The 19,381-nt window shown below is 38.6% G+C and overlaps 1 protein-coding gene across 1 annotated transcript in view; it reads left to right on the forward strand.

The window, feature by feature from the left end:
* LOC138630369 (contactin-4) overlaps positions 1 to 19,381 on the forward strand; it is a 105,282-nt gene that overhangs the window by 63,958 nt on the left and 21,943 nt on the right. The window contains exons 6-14 of the mRNA XM_069714670.1: positions 1,584 to 1,679; positions 4,746 to 4,949; positions 5,453 to 5,555; positions 5,677 to 5,861; positions 9,355 to 9,497; positions 9,635 to 9,764; positions 10,089 to 10,239; positions 16,073 to 16,200; positions 16,770 to 16,942. Coding sequence (XP_069570771.1) covers positions 1,584 to 1,679; positions 4,746 to 4,949; positions 5,453 to 5,555; positions 5,677 to 5,861; positions 9,355 to 9,497; positions 9,635 to 9,764; positions 10,089 to 10,239; positions 16,073 to 16,200; positions 16,770 to 16,942 — 1,313 coding nt within the window. The remainder of the gene's footprint in view (positions 1 to 1,583; positions 1,680 to 4,745; positions 4,950 to 5,452; positions 5,556 to 5,676; positions 5,862 to 9,354; positions 9,498 to 9,634; positions 9,765 to 10,088; positions 10,240 to 16,072; positions 16,201 to 16,769; positions 16,943 to 19,381) is intronic.

Consider the following 19,381-nt stretch of genomic DNA (forward strand, 5'->3'; position numbering starts at 1 on the left):
ATTTCCCTTGATTTGCAGTGATATGTGTAACTGAGAAGAATACAAATCAGTTAGAGAAGGATTGCAACCAATGATGATTTACATTATTGATTGATCGATTTGTTTTAATTGAACTATGAATTTGAAAATTCACCACAACTTCCCTTGGCCCAGACAGCAGTCTAAGCCACACAAATATTCTGTTTAATGTAGTAGAAGACAAGAAAAACAAGCATTTGAGGATCTGAACCCAAATAATTTTGGCCATTTTTGCTTAGAAAATTATCTAAAGGATTAGCTTGTACTCAAAACTGTTTCAGATTAAATTTTGTTGATCAGTAAACAAACAGTTGATTACTGATTTCAGCTGTAATTCAGATAAATAATTATTGTAGGCACGCTAGTTAGATATTTTTCTGGAAACGTAATATCTCAAAATGAAGCACATGTTTGGGGGTGATTTGCATGTAAGACAAATCACCATCCATGGCAACAGTAGCTATACTACACTGAAAAGTGTATTTTAGCTTGCATAGGCAAGGGTGTTAGTTAAATACTAACATATAATGTATTGAAATAACAGGAATATTTGGTTACATATTTGAAAATACTCATTATCCTTTTTGACATACAAAGCAAGGCACACATGCTGTTTCAAGGCTGGATTTTTAGTTATTGATGCAGTACATATGTCAATGGGATCTTGTTGAGGATGACATGGAGGTCTCAGTTATCACTAATCACTGTTTTCTATATTGTTGGCCAGTCTTTCTATTGCACTATGATATAGAGTTAAATATCTGTTTCCAAGAGGAACAATTATGTTGATATGTTGGTGATCCTTACATTTTATCCAGCATCCCCAATAAGTAAAATCTGCCACCTCAAAGTTACGCCTATCATTTAAATGATAGCATGGTAAAATACAGTCGTATTTATTGTTTACACTATAGGAACCTTTTTAAGTTTCTAAAACTTGATGAACACATAAATCTGAACCTTAGTATCAATTATTCCTGTTTTTGAAACCTGACAAACCCCATGTCCATCTCCAGCTATTTATTATACAAGTGTTAACAAACACAATAAAATACTGTCTTACATGCATTTTCAAGGTCGTCTTCACTGGAATTTCAGAAGCTGAATTTCTCTCTGACTGAACAATAATTGACTGTGTTGCCTCATCATATTCACCAGTGGAAGATATGAAGGCATGAAGACTGCATGTCCTGATTTAAAAAGATTTTAATCTGTCGTGTTCTGATTTGACCGCCGCTGATATTTGCCTGATCCCACATGGGAGTCTGTGGTATTTCTAAGACTTTGGGGTTGATATGTCTTCCTGCTGTTTATTCTTTCACACAGCACAGCAGCATTTAATTGAAGGTGAAAGTAATCTCCAAAGCTCAATTGGTGAGGGGCATTTTGGTGCACCCTCTGCCAGATCTCTTCTATGTGCTGTGATATTAACAAGGCCAATGTCAGGTTGGACTCGCAAGCAACGTGAAGAGAATGGAATGCCCTTCTCTGGATGTCACCTTTAGGTAAATGTTATTACAGCTGTAAAACCCTGAAAAGTTGTTGGTGTATTTCATATTCAACAGTTCTGCAGAACTTCAGCAGGAAGCTGAGGAACACGGTGTCGGTTAGAGAGGGTCAAGCTGTGGTTCTGCTCTGCGGCCCTCCACCCCATTACGGAGGTACAGCGCTGTGTCCTAACTTTCCTGCACTGTCTGCTGTAGTTTCACACTCCTGCTTGCCTCAGCAATCTTTATTGTTCCTCACTCTGCTGCTTATTATCTCTCTGTAACACCGCTGTGTCTCCTTTGTTTTTATACCTTCCCACCTTCTCTCTCTGCTGCTCTCCTTTTCAAACTCTGACGCAGTGTTTTCCACTCACTTTCCCTTATCTGTCAGACAGGAAACTTTTTTTATGATCAGCCACAGCTCTACCTGCCCAGACCCATGCCTTCACATCTATAGTTCATAGCCTCACATTTCTTAACCTCGAGTTCACTTTTCTCGCCCATATGATCTGTGACCACGCTGTCATCTATAAAGTCTCCAGTGCTCCACTTCCCCAACTGTCATTTTATTTTTTTTCCTGGATGTGGGCAGGTTATCTGTTGGGTAATAAAGGCTGCTGGTGGCTGCTGTGGGCGCGGGAGCATTTATCCCGTGGCACAGCTGTGAATCGGCTCATGTGTCTGTGTGCTGCTGATTAGCAGACCCTCAAAGTGGTCTGCACTCCTGCAGCCATTCGGTGCCCACGAGCGCAATTTCACGCCAGCGTACCAGCCTTTCTCCGCTCTCTGTTTCCAGCTGAATCTTACCACCACGTGGGATTCCACACTTTAGCAATTTGCCCTCGAGCCTTCCCTCCATCCCCCTTTAAAATCCTCAATCTCTTTATTTTTCCTCTTAAAGGGAGCACAGTCACACATTTGATGGGATTTGCACTACATGATAATGCTGGATTGAAGTGCTTTACAATTGAAAAAAGCTCTGCAAAATGGTGTTGTTTTTTTTAAAACGTCACAAGGTTTAAATTCAGTCAAAGCTTCTTTAATGCTTGTTGATATACAGTGATGCACCTTATTAAGAGAGGAATCATCTGAAGCTTGTCTGCACAATCAATAGGTAAGCGGCCTAAAAGGAGTGGTATTGAGAGTTAAACTCTGTCAAAGGACATGAGATTATGTGCCTGCAAGTCCTCTGTTGCTGTGAGACTGCAGCTCTTAAACAGACACAGTCTCTGATAGTCCCTAATCATGAAAGGTCTGTCAGTTTCTGCCCTGACTTTCCTTGTAATGATTTTAATTCACTGTTTTCCCTCAAGGAAGTGAGTGGGACTTTTTACCGTCTGCCCAGTCATAAGGGCTGACTGCAGAATGTCATGTGTCTGATACGGGAGGACTACACTAATAACCAAGTTCATTCTGTACTTCCTGCAGACCTCTTTCCATTTATCTCCCTCGGTTTATTTGTCTCCTTTCAGCAAGTGTTTTGTTGTTCTACATTTACATTCCAATAGTTTATTTCCTTTTATTTAAAAAATAGCTCTTGTTCATCTGTGTGAAAAAAAGTATAGGCCAGCTAGTATAACATTTCCTTTGAGATATATAATACACGCTATGATAAACCAATCAATTCAGGGACTAATGAAGCATTTGTGATGTTGCCTGCTAACAATGTTGCAAAATCTGTCGGACACATGCTCAAAAGAAAAGACAGGAATTACTTATTGTTTTTCTTAATAACATTAAATCCCATTGAAATGGCCAACACACATTACAGATACAAGAAATGTAACCTTGCAGGTAGTTGGTTATTTCGAAGGTGTTGGATTGCATTGCCATAAAAGTACCAGCGCCAGGTACAACTCTTATACAAGATGGCCCTGCATTCTTTTGCTGTAGCCCCTGTGACGGCAGCCTCGCTGAGCAAGACTGCTATCCACTTCAAAATAAAGAGGCTGCTTTATTTGCCGTATCCGTCAACACAACCTTGGCCCATCACTCAATGCTCAATGCTTCTCTACCTTAGTCCCAAGTCAATTCAGCCCTATTGAAGATATTAATCTTTAAAAATTTGACATAAATGTATACTTTTAGTTAATAAAAAGGTGGTAGTACAATAATCCACGACTATTTTTTTGTGTGTAATGCTATTAGACTGTATATAAACAATGTAGCCTCCGTTATGTCACCCATGTGTTTCCTGAAGAGCAGTTTCATACATTAGTTATGGGTGGCTTTGCCTGTCCCTATCTTGGCAGTGCTTGATTTAGGCCTAACTTCTGACTAATCTACGATTGGGCATAAAGTGGTGTGCCGATGGAGCTTTGGCGGAACAAATGGAGTCTGACTTGCAGGCAACTCACCAACTGTCATGGGACCTACTGTCACTTAAAGCAGCCACGTCCTTAATTGCATAGCTTTATGCATATCTTAATACAATTTAAATGGATAGGTAATAACAATTTGTCTAAATGGCCAAATTGGCAATAAAAACCAAGGTTGTAAACATTATTATTTATGTTGTAGAATTGGACATTTTAACATGGAGGTCTTCGGGGAGTGCCTCACTTTTAGAGCCAGCCACAAGTGGACATTCACGAAATTGCAGTTTTTGGCACCTCTGCAGTGGTTTTATTTTCCAGCACTGGTGAAACCAGTTGTTCAGCACTGTATTGTTGGGTTATGGCATGTTTTAGGTCAAATATATGTCTGAAAATGGCCACCCCTTTTAAAAAAAAAAATGCTGCAGTATTTTTGATGACTGATCTTGCCCTTGGGATGAACACTGTTAAGTCACACAGCATGAAAAAAACAACCCTACTTGACCATTAGCTTGTGCTTTGTAGCCAGTAGAGCAATATCATAGTAGAAGGTGTTTGATAGATGTCACTCGGAAAAGGCTTGAGCAATACAGTCAAATCTGAAGGATTGGATGAACTCCCTCTTGTAATTATAACCCTGGCCACAAGTTTTGTATAACTAAATACGCTTTCAGGAGACTTTGCCATTTCTCTTTAATGATGAAGGCTTTTGCTGCACAGAGTCATTTCTTTGGTGGTTTTCATGGATTTTGTAGACATAAATGAAAGATATAGAATATCACCAGCCGTATCTTTTGAAGTCATCTTCTATTTTTATATTTGACAGAGAAATAAAATATCTCAATATACTGGATCACTGGATCTATCTTTTCTGTGATTTAAAATCCACAATTCAAACCCTGTTCTTTTATTTATTGATTTTCAGAGATAAAATATTCGTGGGTTTTCAACGGACAGCGCAGCTTCCTGCAACAAGATGCCCGTCGTTTCATCTCTCAGAGGACGGGCAACTTGTACATTGCTAAGGTTGAAGCTTCCGACGCAGGGAACTACACGTGTGCAGTGAGAAACATGATGACCAATTCCACCGTGTTCAGCTCTCCAACCCCTGTGGTGGTGCGGAGGGATGGTAAGCATCCTCAGTCTGCCTCCCGGTTATCTCGCGCACTGAACTGACACATGCCGTTGGAGGGAGGGCGAGCCCGGGAGATAAATCATTTGTCTCGAGCATGACACTGTTTTTGCTTTTACTTGTGAGTTGTTTTGTTTTTTTCCACCATCCAAAAACCGCTGAACTATACAGGGTTATGTATGCGAGAAACACTCTGTATCTGCATGAAGGCACATCTTTACATAAACAGAAATGTTGTCTTCTTGCAGGCACACACACAGTGAGGAGCCACCATTGCTAAACCCCATCAGAACCATTTATGTGTACAATTCAGATTTGAGCTGAGGCAGATATCCAATACAAACGCATCCATCCGCTAAGAAAAAAACGCTCTTGTGTATGCACAACATACACGCTTGTGTCATCTGCGCCATGACTCTTAAATCCAATGTGAATTACAGTAACGGCATATCCTTGTTTTGTGTTTTGACTGGTGTGATTTGATTTTATCCCTCGTGCAGCAGTGATGGGTGAATACGAGCCAAAGATTGAGGTTCAGTTTTCTGACACCCTTCATGTCTCCAAAGGATCATCAGTGAAGCTGGAATGCTTTGCCTTAGGAAAGTAAGTGTCAGAAACAGCACGGGGGAGTTTCAGATGTGTGAAGTAGCCGGCTCTATTACAACAAACAGACAAACATGGCAGCGGTCCTTCTGGCCAATGTGACCTTTTGTGACTTCTGTAGCCCTGTGCCTTCCATCTCATGGAGAAGAGGTGATGGAAACCCACTGCCTGGCAAGATTAAAATCAACCACTCCAGTGGGGTTCTGGAAATTCCATATTTTCGCCCAGAAGATGCCGGGGTGTTCGAGTGTGTAGCTGAAAACAGCAGAGGACGAAATATTGCCAGAGGGCAACTTATATTCCACAGTAAGAATGATTTTACTGCATTTTACTTCTGTTTAATTGTGATTACTGTTTACCAGTTATTTTTTCAGTATATTTATTTTCCAATGTAATCCAATATAAACTTTTTAGAAAAACTTTGTCTACCCTAATTATTATAGTATGACATAGATTTATAATGCCAATATCATCGGCATGATAATTTCTCTAATATTAGTCTGCTTATTATCTTAGCTTTTTTGTGATCATGACATTACCCCCCCCCCCACACACACACACACACACACTCACATGCACACTGAATATTTAGTGTAAAGCAGTCGCCAATAGAAAACGACACAACTGGTATGTGGGGATAGTTTAATCCCCTCCATTGAATCAAAAGGAACTAACTGTCAAACTCAAAGCTTTTAAATGAGTCATTTGTATGTAACAGGAAAACACTGTCATCATGGAATACTATCAACTGAGTTCCATAAGCAGAGAGATCAGTCAAAGTCTCCCCGGTTCTTGTCTGCTGCATGCATAAGAATGTGGAAAAGGTGTAACATCAGCAGTGCTAAACATGAAACCGTCAATGGTTGTTGACAAAAAAGCTCTGATAAGACAAGTTTGTTTGTGCGGCATATGTCGTTCATACTGCAAATGCAATTCAAGGTACTTTACAGATTGCACTTAAAAGGACATGGCATTAAATGAGGAGAGGCAATAAAACATTAAAACACAAATTCAAAACATGAGAAACCATTTAAAGGATATAAAAAAGTATAAAAGCTGAGAAATAAATCAAAGTCCAAGGTTGATATAATTAAATGATGCCATGTTTTGCATCTTCTGGAAGTTTCATTCCAGTTCTGTGGTTCAAAGTAACTAAATGCTTCTTCACATTGTTTAATTACCTGAAAGATAATTTATTAGGTTTTTACCCACAACAGGTTAAAAGCCTGAGACTACCCTCCAGTCAGTTGGAAATGAAGACTTTCAGGTTAGAGGTGAAATGGCTTTGACACTCAAACAAGTCCAGGGTAACACTTAGCTATAATGACCTGAGTGCCTGGTTTATTCAGTACTGTAAATTCTCCACCCATGTACTTTAACTTAAACAAGTAAATAAAGTTAAACAAGGCACAGGGCTGTTGACAACTAACCAATCTACACATACAGTGTAATAATAATAATAATAATAATAATAATACACGTTATTTGTGTAGCACCTTTCATACAAGAAATGCAGCTCAAAGTGCTTCACAGCAACAACAACAAAAAAATACATGCAGTGTTTGATATATGAACATACAAAGGAACAATTAAAAATATAGAAAATAATCAAACAGATAAAATGCACAAGAAACAGATAAAATGCATAAAAAGGAATACAAGTGGAAAATATAAAATTGAGCAATATGCATTTCAAGGCGCGGTAGTTCAAGTGCATGGCAGGTGTAAGAGAGCATCAAGAGTTGCTAGTTAAAGGCGGATGTAAAGAGATAGCATTCAGCTATCTTCTGAAAGTATTAACTGAGCTAGCTTCCCTGATATCTACAGGTAGTTTGTTCCACAGCTTTGGAGCGTAGCTAACAAAAGCTGAATCCCCATTTTTCTTTCGGCTGTTGCTGGGAACCTCCACTAAACCAGCAGCAGCTGATCTCAATGTTCTTGAAGGCTCATTTCTATCAAAAGCAGGTGTAACTTAGGTACTGATGTTGACCAAGTGACAAAACTTGGAGTACTTACTCGTGAAAGATATAGCGTCTGTGCCCTGTGAATTTTGTACGTGGAAGAGCAGCATCTTAAACACACCAAACACGAGCATTAATTAATGTCAAAGTAAACAAGGAACACTCATCCAATATATATTTATTCCGGTGCTGGAACGATGTTGAGGAGTGAGCAGTAGTAATTACGCACACTTAAAGTTTTTAAGTTTTTAGGGGATTTCCATTTGTCTGGACTTTAAAGGACATAAAATACTATTTAGGATGATTAAAGGTAGACTTAAATATGGAGTTTGTTTATAAAGGAATAATAGTTTATTTTGGGGTGATAGAAAATAACTTTTGGAATGGTTCATTTAATACAAATATTATTTTGATTGTAAGACGCTGCGCTGAGTACCCTGCACGTTTCTTTAAGTGGGCTTAAAGTTAAATGTTAATATTTAGTGTTATGTAACCTAATGAACAGTTTCCCTAAAATACATATATTGTTGAGTCACAGGATTGTCTGCAGCGTTAAGTTGTTCGATATTAGTCGACCAGGTTCCAAATCCTTGTGCGATTTATTACCAACCTTATATTGTGTGTTATAAGATGTCGGGTGTAAATGACGCAGTGTCGCACTCCGTGGTTGAATCATTGAAATGACGCATTAAAAATATACAATGCAATTTTAGTTATTTATGTAAATGGATTTAAATACGCAAGACAACCACCAAACCTGTCTGTGGGATTTTGGATAGGTCTGGTCACGTGCGCTCTGCCCATTAAAGCCACGGAAATAGCCCTCCGTCTGCTGCCCTGTGATTTAAACCTGGTCTGAGCTGGCGAGGCCATAGCACTGCACCTACGGTGACACACGCCCTGTTGCGCCATTCCGCCCATCTGAGCGCAATCGGGTTCCCCTCGGCGCTGCGGTTTGTGCCGAAAAGAAAATGGGGCCCTTAGTTTCAGGCAGTCTAATGAAAACATGATTATGACTTTTATATTCAATTTCCACCTTGTAAATGTATCTGTTGCTCATTAGGATTTCATTTGTTTGCCTTTTAAAGGTAATATCATTCAGACGTTTTCTAATAAATGATGGAAATGACTCCACTGAATGGCCACCTTGTACAAAGCAGTTTTCTTTAAAGCCTTCCCTTTTAGTTGAGAGCAAGGTGCCATTGTTTTTTTTTGTCGTTACTTGACTAGTTTTGTACCTGTGTATATTCCTTTGTAAAGTAATTTGTGTCACATACACCAGCAAAATCTGTTCAAAAACCTCATGATTGATAACCAATTAAATCGCACACGCACTCTGCATCTGTCACTTAGCCATTTCGTTTTACACGTTGTAACTTTCAGGTCCTGTCTGACTGAAAGCGCTGCTCTCGCCCATTAAGCTATGATGGTAGAGCTGCCAGCAGTAGGCACAGTGAAGTGCCTGCAAATGGTCTAATGAGTGGCAGCAGGTCTGGTTACAATCAGCCAAAGATGGCTCATGTCACTCCACCTTTTTATTACTCTCCCCTCTCTGCCTTTTGCTGCTCATATTAAGTTCAACTTCGAGAAGCCACAAGCACAGCACTCACAAACTGTACTGTACTCTACCTGAATGTTTGAGACCCTTCTCTTTCATCGCAATCTGCTCTCTCTCTCTCTCTCTCTAGCTCTCAAGTATTTGATTTGAATTTGGATTTAAATGTTTAAATTCATTATTTCAGCCCAAACAAATGTTGGTACAATCATGGTGCAACTGAATATATCTGTAATACACTTTTTTGGCCATAAATATTTACATGAATTGCTCTTCCCTGCAGATGTTGAACATCTACATTGGGTCCAGACGCTGAAAGACGCCCACATGGCAATTGATGCTAACCTACAGTGGGAATGTAAAGCCATTGGTAAGCCTAAGCCTACATATAAATGGTTGAAGAATGGTCAGGCACTGATAGCAGAGGTAAGACACCAGACGTAATATGGAAATTTGAAATTCATTAAAAATAAGTTGCTGTTTAATACACAATAAAATAGCCAATGTTTACAAATTGTACTGACAATATCTCCTTAAAAAGATGAACTTTGTGTGATTTTTAGGGGAGAATCCACGTGGAAGCAGGTAGACTGACCATATCCAAAATTAGTTTGTTGGACTCTGGGATGTATCAGTGTGTGGCAGAGAATGAACACGGTTCCGTCTATGCCAGCGCCGAGCTCAAGGTTGTAGGTAAGAAGTTTTGTTTGGTTGTTTGCTTCATTTACAATGAACTGAACAAGGCAAGGCAGAGATATACTGTCTGAACATTGTGCTGTTTGTGGAACAAAAGTGTTTCCCTACAAATAAATAAGGAACAAAAAAGTCTGAACTCCCTCCTCACTGAGCCGTGGCGTTGCTTTCTCGTTTCCATAATTATTTTATCCAATAAGCCAGTCTGATGGTGAAGTGTAATGTCCATAATTGCTGGTGATGCTCACGACATTTTGGCCGATGCGCAGCTGTTGCCCCTCCACAAAGCGAGACAAATGGCCTCAACACGGGTCTCTTCCTCAGCCTCACCACCTGACTTCACCCGGCGACCCGTGAAGAAGTCTACAGTGATCCAGAGGGGAGGTGAGGTGGTGCTAGAGTGTCGCCCCCACGCTTCCCCCAGGGCCACAATTTCCTGGTGGAGAGGGGCCGAACTCCTGAAGGACAGTAAGAGGTAGGATATTGTAAGCACTGCTGCACATGCCACTGATAGCGTTCATGTCTAGGACTCATTGTTATTCATGCATCTGCTCATGGGGACTTTGGAAGTCAGTGTTGCATAAAACCAGCTTGTATGGTCAAAGAATGTTTTTAGTTTTTTTTTCTTTTCAGATAGACATCATATCCGTCACTTAGATAAAGATGTTGGTTTTCTGCTGACATACAGTTTAGTCGTTTTTTGATGTCTGCATATACGAATGAAGCCATGATATTAAGTCTTATCAGTTCTGCAATGCACAAGATAAAGAGCACAATTTGATTTAGCTGGTTGAAACTTCAAAGCATCCTGTTTCCTATAGTTCCGCAGCTCTTCAAGGCAGTATTGGATGTAGAACAGAGATTCTGTCGGGACGCTGTTTGTGTGAGAAAAAAAAACAATCTGACTACATCCTTCAGTAAAACTCTCCTCTAGCTACATGGCAGGACCCACCATGTCATGATTTAAGGTCTGAGGCAGAACCTACCAACTAAAATAAACAGTTTGTGGTCGCACTCGGCCTCAGCACAGATGAACACACACAATAAGAACCAACAGAGTTCAAACAGTATGAGGGCTGCTTCCATTAAATGTTGGCTGAAAAAGAAGGGCATGTAAATGTCCATGTTGGTTCTGAAAAACAGTCGTTGGGCTGGATAACTTGCAGACAGGCTCAGAGTCAAGAACTTCAAATCACTTTCCTGACAACTTCACAGCAGTTGTCAACAATGTGTGAACATTGCTTTGGTGGTGCATTTAGGTATTTGTTTTAGGAAAAGGAGGTGCAGTATTGACAATCTCAGTGTTTAGCCTTGGTGAGAATACCTGGACATAAGCAGACATGCAATTTAAAGCATGTTTTTTGTGTAAAACACCATCAGAAAGGCTTGTCCATCTCAAGCCGTATAATTAACGTAATAGCTTCAATTTTCTGCAATGGCCTCACCGCCTCGTTCCTTTCAGGCAGCAACTTTAGTGACTTATATAGTGGGGCACTTTGTAATATAGAGGGCAAGAATATTATAGTTTCTGAAACCTGTACCCAGCAATTAGCTTTTTCAAAATGGGTAATTTGAAATGTCTATAAATACATTTTATAATTGCACCATTTTTATTGTTAACAGCAAGTATATATATTTTTTTGTGTCCTGAGCTTGCAAGGTCAAAGCCATTTGTCCAAAATGTGCTGTATGCACCACTGCAGTGAATTATAGTATAACACATTATCACATCAAAAGCGTAGTAATATGATATTTATCACACATTACCAGTGGTTAGCTTGTGTATGAATGGATTATTGTGGCAAGAAAGTAAATGGTAGCAAAACCTCCATAAAAGGTGCGTGCAAAATCATCTGCCATAATTGCTTATGGAGTTATACTGTAGCAGTGAGCATTTGGTAAAAAAAAAAAAAGCAAATGTTCTCATCTGCCTCTTCATTCCAAGGGGAGTTGTTTATGATACTAATAACTAGAATTGGTTTTTTTTTCTCTCTCTCTCTCTCTCTCTCTCTCTCTCTCTCTCTCTCTCTCTCTCTCTCTCTCTCTCTCTCTCTCTCTCTCTTCTTCTGCTTACATAAATTAAATGATTGAAAATTTGAACAAGTAGTTTATAAAGCTTAGCTAACAGATACTAACTATTTCAACAAATACAAATATGATATTACATTTTCCCCTTACATAATACATATTTAAAAAATAAAAAACAAAACCATGAAAAAAATCTATCTTTATTTAGTTTTACACAGATTATTATCCTTTTCCAACCTGGAGGTCAAATTCCAGGCTGAATATCTTATTAAAACACAATGCACTGCTATTTTCTAAAGTTGTTTTGATGTGTAACATTACATACTTATATTGCTGTGACTGAAATGGTTGTAGCATTGTTATGCTTCATTTCTGTTGTGTCAAATTTGGTGGGTTCAGTCAAGAATTTTTAGAACAGGTTCAATAACACTGACTCTTTGTTATACGGCAGTTGTTTACTCTCTTTTGATTAGGTGGAAGTAAATTGACGTTTTTGATTTTCCGTTTTTTTTTTTTTTTTTTAATCTCACTCTGGCCAGGTGATTGGGATACAGAAACATATTGTATATTAAAATTCTTCCTAATGTTTCTTATCAGTTAAGTTACAGGTTATAAACTGTTTTGGCAAAACTGATGTTTACCAGCTGTATATAAGAATCTGCCTGTTTTTTCCTCTGTCTTAAATAAAGCACCTATTGGCTGCAAAATTTACAAGGAAATTATACTGGTTAATCTTATCACAGGGAACTACATATGGGTGAATAAGTAAACTAAAAGCTTTACAAGTGGAAGGCTCTTCTTTTCTTATTGTGGCCCTTGTTATAATTAACCTCAGTGACACATAGCAGGCCTAAAGCCTACATTACTGTATTACCACAATAAGTTGCAATAACCAAAATTTCACAAATTCCTAAATAAAATTTAAAAAAAGATGCTGCTGCATTGCATTCTTTTCTATTTTTTTTAAACTATTAAAAATGCTTATTTTAAGACCTGTATTTGACTTAATGTTGTAAAGTCCACACATTAGATACACTGATTTCAAATTAAAACCATCCACAGTCTAGATCTGAGACTAACTATCTCATTAAATTATTCTCTGAATCAAATGTAACTTTTCTCTCAACGGTAAGCTGAGTGCTTCATCATCTGGGTCTTCTTCTAGTCCTCTGCGGTTTAACACATCAACCAAAAAAGTACATTCTCAGAAAAAAACCTTAAATAGGGCTCTTTGTTGTCAGTTCCTGCTAGTTAATATTGGGGAGCTAAGAAGTTTTACCATATTGTAGCTACATTTTGGTCAACACAGTACTGCTCATGTGGCTATCAAGCTCTGCTAAGGTGATCTATTTATATCTGCTGTCAGGGAAATTGAGTTTGATGTCTGAATCCATCGAGAATAGTTTTTCACGAATTTCTGAAATTTGGCATAATTAGAAAACGTTAAAACTGGTAAGGTTCGTGCCTTAAAGAGTTGTATACAGGGCACCATATTTCAGCAGGTTTTTTTCTTTAGTGTTAATGCTTATGATGAAGGTTTGCTGGGAATTCATTGACATTACATGAATACAGGAAGATAAACTTTAGTAGCTCACTTAAATTTGCTGGCGGAAGACTCGAGGAGCATGCACCATAATAGGTTTTTGGTTGGTACTATTTACTTGTATCTTCATTCCTTTAAATGCATATATATGTTAATTGTCACAAATATGTAATAATCAGAAAAAAATATATAATTTGTGACTTTATATGAATGAATTGAAATACAAAGATATTTCACTCATGATTATCCTGCTCGATACAATTTTAGATGCTCAAAAGAGAATAAAGAAAATTTGACCAGAGTGCTGTTTAATGTACTTATTTAACCGTGTGGACTATACTGTCTATTATATTTAACCTGCATGCTTGTCTCTGTATGTGTCAGATAATGTGTGAAGTCTATTGCTGCTGTTTTCCTTTCTCTTTTGCTTTTGGTCTCACTCTCCGATCCATATGTAAAGCCATATTTCCATAGACTTTCCGTAATTCACCAGACCTGCCTCAGCATGTGAACAGTGGGATTGATTATTTATCATGTTTTCCATGGGTTGGTCCTGAGGAAAAGGAGAACAATTACCCACACATTACCCAGGCTGGACAAGAATAGAAATTCACAGCTCGGAACGGAGTTTGTCTACAAAGCAGATAGTTCTTTTCATTTCTATTTGTTTTGCAGCTCATTGCCCCTCAGGTCTTGTTCTCGGTGCGCCTCCATCACTCAGCGTTTGATATTTTTGTCAATAAATCAGCACAAAGCACCCTGTGTCAGACATGCTTACTGGGTCTCAGCTTGGCCGAGTGAATGCATATTTATTCTTGGGAGCCAATATGAAATTATTTGATTTTTGAGCTGACTGTTCACAGCATTTTTGTTTGATTTACTGCATCCAAAGGTCACAACAGGAGAGCATTATCTGCCTCATTTATGCAGATGTTTACATGCTTTCCGACTTGTCTGTTCCGAACCAACGCACCAAAAAAAAAAAAAAAACTACTCAAGGCAATATCCACTGTGGATCTGTTTTTTTTAAATCCTTTTTTCTTTTCCACTCACTTTTGTTGTATGGGGTCAATTTCGTTCTCAGTAAAGCATCTCTAAATAGAGTATAATTGTCTTTCCCCTGTACTCCAGATGAGTGAAGATCTGAGTTGATGAAAGCACCGATACACTCATCTGGCATTGAATTCAGTTGATACCATGCGCTCAAAGCAATAAGTGTCATCAGCAGCAAAGTACTTTTTGGACTTTTTTTGGGGGCTCTCTGGCTGGTTGCCCTACCTTATTTTTGATAGCTGTTGGGGCTGAAAGAACTTCCTGCAGACATGATTCAGGGCTGACAAAGAGTTCAGAGACTATTCTTGGTGTGCATAAATGGAGTGCACCATAAATCGAAGTATTCCAAGTTAACTCATCATATTAACACCACAACCTGGGTCATATGCATTATTGTGATCACAGGTATGTGGGCATTTGTGATTTCAACATGGGCCGGAAACTTGACCAGAGAATGCACATTACATTTTTTTATTAACAGAAAGAAGTTGCTTGAGGCTAAATGCTGCAAGTGGGTGTGGTGGGGAGCAACACGTTTTTTAAGGGGCCGAGACATTTTCAGTGCTATGTGGTGGCATGCTGGAGAACCCAAGTGCCATCACACCACAGCGTGTATTGTTTGTTTTCCCTTAGACGCCTCAGAACGTCACCGTAGACAGTGAAGTTCTGCTTCTCTGAAATGCAAATGCCCCTCAGAACAACTCTCCCGGCTCATGGCTTCATTACTATAGACTTTCTGTTTTATGTGGCTTCTTTGCTGATTTGAGGAGTTTGACACAAACTGTTATGTGCACTCGCTGCTTGAGTCCATGGTGAAAATAGAAACGCTCATATAGCAGTGGTCACAAAAATGTGTAACACGGTAGCTGAAATGTAACTCGGAATACCTACCCATCAAAGTTATTACGCTTCCTCCTGCTCCATGTGCATCACTGTGCTGCTTTCCATTCTTGCGCAAAAGGAATTTCGTTGTAGTTTCCCCATTAGCTCCCCCAACCTCTCCCCTTCTTCCCCATCATAATTGATCACGTTGCCACTCGAGAAATCTTGTATCAAAGGGAAATGTAGTTCATGAAAGTAAGTCACCAGCTGTTACACTCACACAACAAGGTCATCATTCCTCTGTGTAACTGTTGTTTTAGTCATGTTTTTTTCAAGCGCTCTCATCAGACTGCCAGCCTGACATTTTTTCAAGTGAGATTTGCCCATATGCATATCTGCATGTTATTACTTTTCAGAAATGGCTTAAAGCATGTTCATGTAATCTCCACATGTTGTAGAACGATATGGTGGCAGGTAAATTACCTCTCTCCATGGCTGCTCGCATCCTCTTTGCACCGTCTTGCCGGCCCTGGTGGTGGCCTGTTGTGTGTCCAATTAATATGTGCATTTAAGATACTGTTCTCTCAATACTATGCTGACCCTACAGCAAATCTGTTCTGCTTCAGCTAAGATACGTGTTATGTTCTGAAGCGTGCAAATTTTTTTTTTTTTTTTTTTTAATCGATTCTAAAGCCTTCATTCAAAAAAAATAAATGATGGAAAAAAGTTCAAATGGCTTGAGAAATGAGACGATAGCACAGCCAATAACTAGTTAATTTGATTCTTATCATCATATTTCATTCAATTAACGACTTAACAATTGCTAAGCAAGTAAGATATGGGCTTTTGTCATTCTTCTCAGACAGACTATCATGGAGGACGGGACTCTACGAATCACCAATATCTCAAAATCTGATGGGGGCAGGTACACTTGTGTGGCCAGAAATAATTTTGGAATATCCAGCAGCACAGGAACGGTGGAGGTGAAAGGTATTCCTTTTTTTGTCACTGGTTTCAGCTAGTGTATAACTTCTAAGCCAAGGGTTTAAACTTTTGTTAAGGGAAAAAAATACTAGCTCAAGCATGAAATTGATAATGAAATATATAGCCGTTTTATGTTCCCGCCCGTTTGACAGATGTATAAGTCATCCATGGTTTTGTCAGCTGTGAGTTATTGTTCATGTAGCGGAGTGAGGCAAACCACCGCCGTCTATAGCAATGAGTGAGGAATAGTTTCATTGAAATAAAAAAGAGCTCCTGTAGCATTTTCAGATTTGGGTTTTGAAATAATGATGATTATATAGAGAGAGTCCTCTTATTTCTTTCTAGTTGACATTGTGATTGCAGTGTGTTTAATTTTTCATTATAGAGATATGGGAGGCATTCGCCTCCTAAGTGAAGTTAGTTAAGGTCACTTAATTTAACTGATAGACCAGAATCTGTCTCACTTGTCTAGGCAAATTAAGCTTTATTACCTCCTGCATTTGGCTGGATTTTATGGAGATGCAGCGTTACATACAGTAACACATGATTCTCTTTTTCCTCCTGTAATGCTACAGAGCCCACCAAGATCACAGTTCCACCCTTAAGTTTGGACGCCACCGTGGGACAGAGTATTGTTTTGCCATGTGAGGTGTCCAGTGATTCATCCCTGAGTCCCATCTTCAAGTGGTTTTTCAACGGCAAAGCCATTGATTTTAGCAGGCAGGACCACTTTGAGATGATTGGAGGGGTATGTATACTTGTTTTAGATGATTTTTGGCGAACATAATGAGTATCGAGGATTGACCTACATCATTTTGCGTGGAGGTATAAATATTTGCTAAATATTGATGAAAAGACACCACCCTCACATCTTTGCATTAAGTATGGAAAAAAGACCAGATGTCAGTTCCACATAAAGACTGAAACCAGGGTTAAGAAACAATGAAACTGTCTTATTCCAACCTCACTAATTAACACATTATATACTGTCTTTTTAATGAGCACAAAACAAAACTATAAAAATGACAATATGTGGTTTGAAAGGGAGTTACACAAATATACACCGTAATTGCCCACAGAGGTGCGACGTCTTTGATAATCGAGTCAGCTGCCATGGAAAAACTGAATTTATACTTATGAACACAAAAAAGAAAAGAATACTCAAAACACCTACTGTGGTTGTCCAAATTTAATACATTAAATATTATGTTGCAGCATATTATGGAGAGGTTTTATCTCGCCAATTCAAAGCTTATGCAGAGTAAGATTTGCTTATACAGTAACAAGACACCAAAAAAAGTAATTTTCCTAACCATGTACAGATTATACTAGTTGTAAACAAAGTCTAGCAGAAGATGTACTGTACAATTTACAAATTAGACCTTTGACTTTAGACCACTTGCCCTGGTTTATGTAACTATTCACATACACATGATGACTGGTTCGGAGACACCTTTCCATGGGTATTTAAATACTCTGTCACAGACTTTTCATCACTATGGGTCTCTAACTTAAGAGATAAATGAATGCACATGATTAGTATTAGATGATAAGCATATGCCAAAGTATAAGTTTATTAGAGTTTACTTTCACAAAGCACATGTCAACATGTTATTGCAGTCAGTCAGAATACATTTTATTTATATAGCACCAAATAACAACACAAGTTATCTTAAGGCACTCAACTCAGTAAAGTCTTTCCAACAGAATTTGACAACATTACACAGAGGAACTCAGCAATTGAACAATTCACACTGAGTGATAGCTGGAAGAAAAAGAAAAATGATCCTTTAAAAGGAATAAAACCTCCCATTAGTGTGAAGGAAAAGCTCCCCTTTAACAGAAAGAAACCTCCAACAATGTAAAGGAAAAACTCATTTATGACAGAAATATAACCTCCAGCAGTGTAAAAGAAAAACATCCTTTTAACAGAAATAAAACCAAAGACAGTGTGAAGGAAAAACTCACTTTTACCTGAAAGAAAACCTCTGAGAGCAGGAGGAGAAATCCTCCCTTTTGACAAGAGAAAACCTTCGACAGAACCGGGGACAAAGGTAGCCGGCCAACTGCCTTGACCGGTTCGGGTGAGGGAAGAGGAAGAGAGAAAAGAACAGCATACCGAATACATTTTTAAGCACAGATACACATTAGGTCTTAAGAAATAAGGCACTTACATTTTATTTCAGCAGCTGGATTGAGAGTACATGGCCACTTCGTCTCTGTAGTGTCAAAACAGTTATAGCAAGTAATACCCTTTAAATTGATTAAAAAAAAACAAAAAAAAGTTGTTTTTGAATTACCTTCTGCATACCAATTAAACAAAGAGGACACAACATATTTAGGGAAGAGGTCAAGGCTTTTGGAAATGTGGGTATTGGCTTTAGAGTCAGAGGAGAAGATTGATATTACCTTAGCTTAGCATAAATACTGGAAACAGAGGGGAAAAGCTGGTGTGTAACAAAGACAAAGTCCACTTCCATGCTACTCTACAAGTAATGATGTACTAATAGCGATTGTATCTTGTTTAATCTGTATAAAAACTGTACCGTAGAAATAATAATTGCGTGGGTTATGTGTGTTATATTTATTTTCCTTTTTTTTTTTTTTGCGGAACAGCTAAAGCCAACTAGCGTAGACTCCAGGACATTACTGCTTCCAGCCAAGAAATACTTAAACTGGCTATAATGTTGTTTTATGAGATATGACGTGGATATGAGCATTAGCGCTTGGGCAGTCCTAATGCTAAGCTAAGCTGCTGGTTATAGCTTTATATTTAATGCACAGGTAACTATTTCTTGTAATAGTAAACTGCAGAGGTGCTGTTAAGCAATTTGTTTTTATTGCCACCAATCTTTATCCCCAGCTACGTTAACTGCGTCTATGAATAAAGTGTAGGCTATAGCTGTCAGATGTATATCAATCTCATCTGTGTTAAAAGCCATGTAGCCTTCACTTTATTCATTAATGCCAACAGAGGAGAAAGCCTGTAAACAGGGACGCCATGTATCTCACTATACGAGCAAATCAATCAGTTTCTCCCTGAACAAAAGAGTCTACATTTTTCTGATTATAATATTTATGCTCCCTTTGATTGAGCGAACCAGGGCCGACGGAAGTTGCAGTTCAAAACTGACATTGTCACAGTGAGCATAATCACAACAATTGTATTCTTTCCTTTTCTTTTTTT

Source organism: Brachyistius frenatus, unplaced genomic scaffold (assembly GCF_029030835.1).
Source record: "Brachyistius frenatus isolate BFR_SWC_R1_liver_20210118 unplaced genomic scaffold, ASM2903083v1 Contig_4, whole genome shotgun sequence".
NCBI classification, from domain to species: domain Eukaryota; kingdom Metazoa; phylum Chordata; class Actinopteri; family Embiotocidae; genus Brachyistius; species Brachyistius frenatus.